Genomic DNA, 8,570 nt, shown 5'->3' with positions numbered 1-8,570 from the left:
TCCTGCTGCTGACCAACTTTATGGAGATGCAGATTTCATTTTCCAACAGGACTTGGCACCTGCACACCGTGCCAAAGCAACCAGTATCTGGTTTAAGGACCATGGTATCCCTGTTCTTAATTGTCCAGCAAACTCGCCTGACCTTAACCCCATAGAAAATCTATGGGGTATTGTGAAGAGGAAGATGCGATATGCCAGACCCAACAATGCAGAAGAGCTGAAGGCCACTATCAAAGCAACCTGGGCTCTCATAACACCTGAGCAGTGCCACAGATTGATCGACTCCATGCCACGCCGCATTGCTGCAGTAATTCAGGCAAAAGGAGCCCCAACTAAGTATTGAGTGCTGTACATGCTCATACTTTTCATGTTCATACTTTTCAGTTGGCCAAGATTTCTAAAAATCCTTTCTTTGTATTGGTCTTAAGTAATATTCTAATTTTCTGAGATACAGAATTTGGGATTTTCCTTAGTTGCCAGTTATAATCATCAAAATTAAAAGAAATAAACATTTGAAATATATCAGTCTGTGTGTAATGAATGAGTATAATATACAAGTTTCACTTTTTGAATGGAATTAGTGAAATAAATCAACTTTTTGATGATATTCTAATTATATGACCAGCACCTGTATCATCAGTGTGGTAGATTTGAATGTGTCAAAGTGTATGAAACTACCACTGCATTACAATAAAGAGAATTAAGGTGGTGTGAATGTGCTAAGTTGTCATAAAAAATGTATATTATTTTAAACAAATTATAATTTTGTTTCTATCTTTAGATTTTGGAGTGAAATATGACTAGGACATGTTCCTGACAGGTTGCATGAGATTCACCCAAACCGCTTCTCAGCACAGAAAAGGCATACTCTATGTAGACTTGTTTGCATAGGGTAAAAAAAATAAAAAATAAAAACAAAACAAAAAAACAAATAAGTGTCTTAAAGGGATTGCCTGACCAAAAAGAATGGTTTGTCTTCATTTGGTAAAGACACTCGTGTCTACCCAAACCCTGTATGACTTTATTTTGTGGAACACACGAAGAGAAGTTTATCTGATTATCAGCCTTTGTCACAATTAACCTTCACTGTACAGTATAAAAAAAGGATGCAATAAAAATGAATGGTAACTGAGGCTGTAAATGTAATGCCTAAACCTCCTTGTGTGGGGGTTTGGAGAACTATTAGGAGAAAACGATGAAAGAATTTCATGGGTGAAATATCACTTTAAAACTACTGCTCATGACTGTCAATTGGCATACAGTTATTGATAAACAGAAGAAAACTTGGGCATCAATCAGCTGTATTGTACTTCTATTTGTGACCATGGACCACAAAACCAGTCATAAGTATCAATTTTTCAAAATTGAGACTTATACATCATCTGAAAGCTGAATAAATAAGCTTTTCATTGATGTACGGTTTGTTAGGATAGGACAATATTTGGCCGAGATACAACTATTCGAAAATCTGGAATCTGAGGGTGCAAAAAAATCTAAATACTGAAAAAAAAATCACCTATAAAGTTGTCTAAATGAAGTTCTTAGCTATGCATATTACTGATCACAAATTAAGTTTTGATATATTTTTACGGTAGGAAATTCACTAAATATCTTCATGGAACATGATCTTTACTTAATATCCTAATGATTTTTGGCATAATATAAAAATGGATAATTTTGACCCATACAATGTATTTTTGGCTATTGCTAGAAATATACCCCAGCGACTTGAGACTGGTTTTGTGGTCCAGGGTCACATTTATGGTATTTTTCTAGACCAGCGAGTTCACTGTTACTAAACATGGGTTTAGTATGGTTTCTAAGGCATTAACTACAGCCTATAGTGTCATTTGTATATGAAAAAGCAGTTGAAATATTATAAATTTAAAAGTGTATTGTTGGCATTTGATTGTGAACTTGCCATTTAATAGTATTAGAGGTATGACATTGAGCTTTAAAAGCTATTGTCCCCTCTTGTGAAGTAAGCTCAGCCTTCCTTATCTGTGTATAGACACGTGACTGAAGGTGTCGTGAAACATTACCTGCACAAGCGCAACACAACACCCCTAACAAACTCTGTATTGCCCTTTTAGAAAAATGTCCCGCTCTGTAACCTTGACTTCATATTAAAATTTTACAGACATCAAGATGAATCAAGGTTTCAGAAATTCATTTTGTGTGACATTCATGAGACAGAACATGGCCTGTTTGTTTTTCATTTTGTACAAATCTTCAGTGTTTCATATCTGCCCACATAAATTTATGACGTAAATGCTAAGCCATCAGACGTTCATAGTGGAACTGAAGGTCTGGGAAGTTTTCTGTGGGATTTAGCTCCTCCTTGTGGTTTTCCGGAAGATTTTATGGTAGTAAACAAACATTTAGGCTATTGGATTGATATTTAATTATAATTATAATATTCTGACCGTTTTTAATATTTATGATTATTTAAATAATAATAAATAATATTTCATATGTATTTGACAAATAAAAAAAAATATTATTGCTTTTTACCTTCTCTTAAAATGATGGTTGGGCATATATGTTTACAAGTGAATCACTCCTTCCAGTGTTTGTAATATGAAATGTTATTTTGTCAAAAAACAAACAAAACAAAAAAAACGCATGACAAGGTGACCTTTGTAAAACGTATAAATACTGTATTTAACAAGATTAATTTTCTGCCATTGCAAATATTTTATCACTCATTCACTTTTTTTTTTTTTTTTTCTTCTCGCAGGTGAGCATGTGATGTGTCCTAGTCAGGGCCACTCTGGTTCATCTGCCACAGGCCATGTTAGTGATCCAGGAGGTCCAGCACTAGGTGGACCTGGTATTCGTACAGATCTGCATCCTCGTCCCCCTCAGCAAGTAGTGTATGTCTTCACCACCAGCCTAGCCAACAGGTCAGTATGTTCGCTTTGTTCAGTGCCAGTAGTCTCTGCAGCTTGACAGACTGTTTTGAACAAATGGTATATTTACCATACATTGTCATGTCTAAGCTGGAAATTTCTGTGAAAGCCACAACAAAGGGGTTTATTTATATGTACGTATCATCTCAGCAGCCAATTTTCCACCACACTCTTTTAACAGGTGCTTTTACAAGCTATTGTCACGTAGCTGAATAGAAAACTATTAAAATCATAGGAAACAGTTTTTTCCCCCTAATTTCTTTTAAGTAGATTTAACAACCTTTTTTATTTTCTGCAGTGCTGCAGAAGCAGTGATGCATGGCCATACAGACTCCATCCTCTTGTATCACCAGCAGAATGTCCCTCGTACCAAGCTGGAACAGGTCTGTCTACAAGTATAGGCACATGGTGTACCTACATGCCTTCATATTTTTGTTATATTAAGTTGGTGAATTACATGGTTTTGTTTATGTTTGTAATCATAAGCCATGTGTGTATGCTCTTTAAATACTAGTAGAGTGGAAAAATTGTCACAGCATCCACACTTGCAGGTGCTTGGAGGCGTGAGGCACTGAATTTGTTTAAATGGCTATTTTAAATCACAATGCTTATCTTTGTTCCTGTTTCTGTTTTGATGAGAAACAGTACAGTTCAAGTCTTTTGTGATGTATTGAACTGAGATTAATAATGGCATTAACAGCACCCCTTTCTTCTCTCTTTCCTTTTTTGTATCTGTCTGAGCAGTCTTCTGGCGTTGGAAAACTCTCCAACCTGACAGAACAGATCAGCTCTAGTCACAGTCCGCCCATTGGCACACCCAAATCCCAAAGTGGTACGCCCCGGCCAGCTTCTGTCGGTGGAGTTGTTGGAGGACACCTTCCAGGCACCAGTACTCCTTCTTCTACAGGCCATCCAGATGGTGAGCCAGCCCAAACCCTCCGAGGAGGAGGAACGTCAAACATCAACAGCCGCTCTGCAGTTCATTCACTGGGCCAAGGAAGTTCCGGCCCACAGTCTGTGGGAGTTTCAGGACCAGACGGAGTGGACAGGCCAGGTACAATTGCCCACCATGGTGCAGGTGTGTCTCCTTCATCAAGTCCCTTATCTGCACACCGTCAGAGCGATCCGGGCCAATGTGGAGGGCCGGGAAGCACAGATGGCCTCTCTAAGGAGCAGTTGGAACATCGTGAACGCTCTTTACAGACTCTTCGAGACATTGAGAGGTTGCTTCTCCGTAGTGGAGCCGGTGCAGGCCATGAGGAACCAAGAGGTCCTAATGGCAATCCTAATGGCACTAATGTTAATAACAATAATAGTAATGATGGAGGTAGAGGTTTGGAAGATGGTGAGAATGGTGGGGGGAATACTGGTAATTGCCATGGCAACAATGCTGGTATCCCTGGTATGCCTCCTGTTGGTGGAATGAAAAAGTATGAGGAGCCATTACAGTCCATCATCTCACAGACACAGAATCTTGGTGGGCCTGGATTGGATGACTCACTGATGGGCCCACACCATGTTATGCCACCACATTCCCACCATCTCTCCTCACCCTCAGGGTTAGACATGGGGCCCCTTCTGGGAGCCGAAGGTGTAACACCAGAGCAGCTAGCTTGGAGGAAGCTACAAGAAGAGTACTACCAGGAGAAAAGGCGGCAACACGAGATGAACCCCCACCAACATCCCCAGCATTTCCGCATGATGCCAGAGATGGGAATGCCTGGGGGGCCTCAAATGCTGATGAGGGGACCCCCACCACCATATCATAGTAAACCTGGTGATCAACAGTGGGGGCCAGGGCCAATGGTAGGGGGAGGAATGGGAGGGAATTCACGACTAAAAGACATGCATCAGGAAGGTCCTCGAGGGCCAAGGTTTCTTGGACAGATGCGAGGTCCATCAGGGGGTGGGGGTTACCCAGAAAGTCCTGGAGGAATTCTAGGTATGGAGGGGTTGGGGCCTCAAAGACCTCCAAGGCCAGGCATGGGTTGGCTAGATGAGATGCCTCCAAACATGGGCGGTGGAGGCCCATTTCATGGGTGCTATCCTCCAGGGGGGCCTGGGGGACCTCCCCAGCCCTTTCAGGGTGATTTGGATCGCCCCATGACACGGGAAGAGATGTTCCGCAGACTCCATAGATTGGACGTGCAGCCAATGTCCAGACATCCACAGCAGGCAGGGCTTGGAGGTCCTAGGATGATGGATAATACTGGGGGACCAGGCTTCCCCAATCCTGGAATGGGAGGAGGCCCGCCCTCCCGTGGTGATCCAATGGACTTTCCTGGTTCTCGGACTATAATGGGCTCTCCTATTGGTGGAGTAAGTGATGGTGGCCCCACAATGAGAGACATAGTTGACTCTCCTTTAGGGGGTAACCTCAATATGAATATGGGCATGCATATGAATCCACAGGGGCAGCAGTTGTTGGTTCAGAAGCTGAGGGGGGGTCCTGGTATTGGCGGACCGCTTGGGGAGATGTTGAACCCTGAGGACATCTCCCGCATTAGGGCTTCACAGAATGGCCGGGGTGGTGCTAACAAAGGAATGATCCCTGGCCCAGATGGACCTCTTCAGTTTCCCAACCAGAGCTCCTTTCCTGGTAGTCAGGGTGATGGCTCATATATGCAGCAGCCAGGCCCTGATATGTTTGGACCAGACCAGCCAGGTCCTCCCCACATGAGCAACACCTCGAGACTTAGTCACATTCCCATGAACCCTGGCTCAAGAGGTACAGACCTTGTTGCCCGACACCCTCCTGATTTGCCCATTAGTGTTAACCCAATGGGTTCCCCAGCTATACCCCCATCTCACCAGCTCAAATCGCCCTCTCTTAGTCAGGAGCCATCACCCCTCATGCCTTCACCCTCTGCAGCAGGCCTGAAATCACCCAGCCAACTAACACAGAGTGGTCCAACTCACCCTCCTCTACCAGCAGCCTCTGGGGCTGGAACACCCTCTTCGACCTCTATCAAGTCCCCCCAGGTAATGGGCCCTTCTCTTGGTCTTCGCTCACCATCTGGCTCCCCTGGACACCTTAAATCTCCAACCATGCCTGTTGCTTCACCTGGCTGGAATGCCTCACCCAAGACTACTATGCCTAGCCCTGGGGGGCCTCCTAGTGTCAAGGTCGCAGGCAATGGAGGTAGCAGCTCCACTGATACAGGTAAAGTTGCAGGTACTGATACTGATACAAGTGTTCATTGAAATATGAAAAACATTTTGGATTTTCAGGGTGTTGTCTATATTTATGCTTTAGCATGAATTACATGTTTTTTGTTTGTCATTTTTTTTGTCTATATTAGGTATGTCCCTGCCACCTAGGAGTTCCAACTCAACACCCATCAGTCAGCCTTCCAACTCCATCAATCCTAGTATGCCTTTCACATCCTCACCAGATGCCCCTCCCTCCCAGAATCCTTTATCCCTAATAATGTCTCAGATGTCAAAGTATGCCATGCCTAGCTCCACTCCGCTGTATCATGATGCCATCAAGACAATCGCCACATCAGATGATGAGATGCTACCCGATAGACCCCTCCTACCTGGAATCAACATGTCAGGTACAGATTTTACAGTACATTCGATCACCTGTTTTAGAATCCAGAACTAACACTTCATTATTTTCTCCTTCAGATCATTGTTTGATGCCCTGTTATGTTATTTTATCTTATTGTCTTTGTCTAAAAGAGAAGTTTCATTAAAATAATTACATGTAACCTTTTTTTTTCCAGTAGGCAACATGGGAAATCACCAGTCTACGCAGATGCTCCTCACCTCGCAGGGTTCAATGGGACCTCACAGCGGTCCGCAAAGTCCAATGGGAATGGTTCTCCAAGGAGGCCCACAGCTATCCCACGATCCTTCTGGACCTATGCTCCCATCCCCTAACCCTATGGGAATGCCAGGAATGACCTCAGCAATAATGGGAGGTGGAGGGGGACCTCCAGATGGAATAGGGCCTTGTAATGTTTCCCCAATGCATCCCCAAAACCAGATGGGAGGATTCCCTCGCATGCAGGGACCTCTTCACTCCCCTATTGGTGGAATGGGGCAGCAGTACCCCCAGCGCCCCGAAGAGGTCTTACCACCCCAACAGATGCACCTTCTAAGCAAAGGCATGTCTCACCAGCGGCCTCCTCACCAACCAGACTCTTTTCCATCCATGCCTATGGGTGATGGTCCAGACCTGAGTGAGGTCATCAGGCCTACACATACAGGCATTCCTGAGTTTGATCTTTCACGTATCATTCCTGCGGACAAGCCCAGCAGCACCCTGCAGTACTTCCCCAAAAGTGAAGCCATGTCCCAGCCACAGCAAAATCCACACCAGGGCCAGCTGCCTCCACAGGCTTCTTCTGCTCAACTTCTTAAACAGCTCTCCTCATCTGGTCCTCCACATAGCAGCATCCCCTCCTCCAACCCCCATATCGCTAACCTACAGAACATGATGGCTGAGCAACAGCTGCCTCTACACCCCTCACATTCGCATTGTGGGATGCGTCCAGGTATGGGCATGCCTCAGATCAGCTCCAGGGGCATGGGATCAGGAGGTGGGATGGGGCCCATATGCCACCCAGGGCACATGATGGGCAGGACAGGCATGTCTCCACAACAACAGCTCCAGCAACAACATCACCATCAGCAGCAGCAGGCCATGATGGCCAACAACCTCTTACAACACCCATCCCACCCTCCCGTGGCATGCTGTCTCCACAGCAGCACCCTCATAATCTTATGGCCCAGCAGATGATGATGCAGGCTAAGCAGCGGGGCATGGCTCTCCCTGGGGAACACTTTGGCCAGCAGGGCGCCCTCATGTCCCCTCAGGGGCCTATGATGGGACCTCCACATTCACAGTCGGGCATGATGGGCCCCCAGAGTCTTAGACAACGGAGCATGTCCCTGGACAGCCCATTGGGCTATGGGCCTGGAAGTATGGCCAACATGCCCTTTTAATCTGGCTTCTCTGTAAAACTGTAAAAACCTTGTTTCTTAATGGTTATTTCTCATTTGGACATGTTTTTTATTGCCACTGACTAACTGTGGCAATCAGATGCTAAAAATATTGGTTTTAGTAATAATTTCTTGATGCTGAAGTTTTCTTTTGGTGAAAAGAAAACTATTGAGGGTTATCATTACAGTTAAGTAACACAATCTGAAGCCATTTTTTAAGATAATTGTAAAATATGTATATTTCAGATCAATGTGTTTGATTGCAAAGGCAAAAGGAAAAAGTCTCTGGGTTTCTATGTTCTAATTACATTCTGGCTACCAAACTGTTGTGGAAGGTAATATATAAATATATAATATATCTATATATATATATATATATATATATATATATATATATATATATATATATATATATATATATATATATATATATATATATATATATATATATATATATATATATATATAGTTGCTGTAAATAAGATGCAATTTGTGCTTGTTTGCAACTGTTCTGTATACTGTGTTTTATTAGAAATCTAATAACAAATATGAAAAAAAAAGCAGTTCACTTACTTTGTGTTGACCTTGTTTGATGTGTGCAGAGGTGGAAAGTAACGAATTACATTTACTCGCGTTACTGTAATTGAGTAGCTTTTTTGAGTACTTCTACTTTTTAAAGTAATTTTTAAAATCTGTAATTTTACT

General features: G+C 43.2%; 1 protein-coding gene across 1 annotated transcript in view; it reads left to right on the top strand.

Moving 5' to 3' along the window:
• The window catches only part of bcl9l (bcl9 like), a 55,067-nt gene extending 46,870 nt beyond the window's left edge, over nt 1–8,197 (top strand). Inside the window, 6 exon segments of the mRNA XM_058751127.1 lie at nt 2,741–2,906; nt 3,211–3,295; nt 3,657–6,075; nt 6,215–6,472; nt 6,644–7,608; nt 7,611–8,197. Of these exon segments, the coding sequence (XP_058607110.1) occupies nt 2,741–2,906; nt 3,211–3,295; nt 3,657–6,075; nt 6,215–6,472; nt 6,644–7,608; nt 7,611–7,868 (4,151 nt within the window). The 3' untranslated portion in view covers nt 7,869–8,197.
• Nucleotides 8,198–8,570: the final 373 nt, after the last annotated feature.

The sequence above is a fragment of the Onychostoma macrolepis genome, chromosome 18, assembly GCF_012432095.1.
Source record: "Onychostoma macrolepis isolate SWU-2019 chromosome 18, ASM1243209v1, whole genome shotgun sequence".
Classification (NCBI taxonomy): domain Eukaryota; kingdom Metazoa; phylum Chordata; class Actinopteri; order Cypriniformes; family Cyprinidae; genus Onychostoma; species Onychostoma macrolepis.
This window is presented reverse-complemented; position numbering and strand designations above follow the sequence as displayed.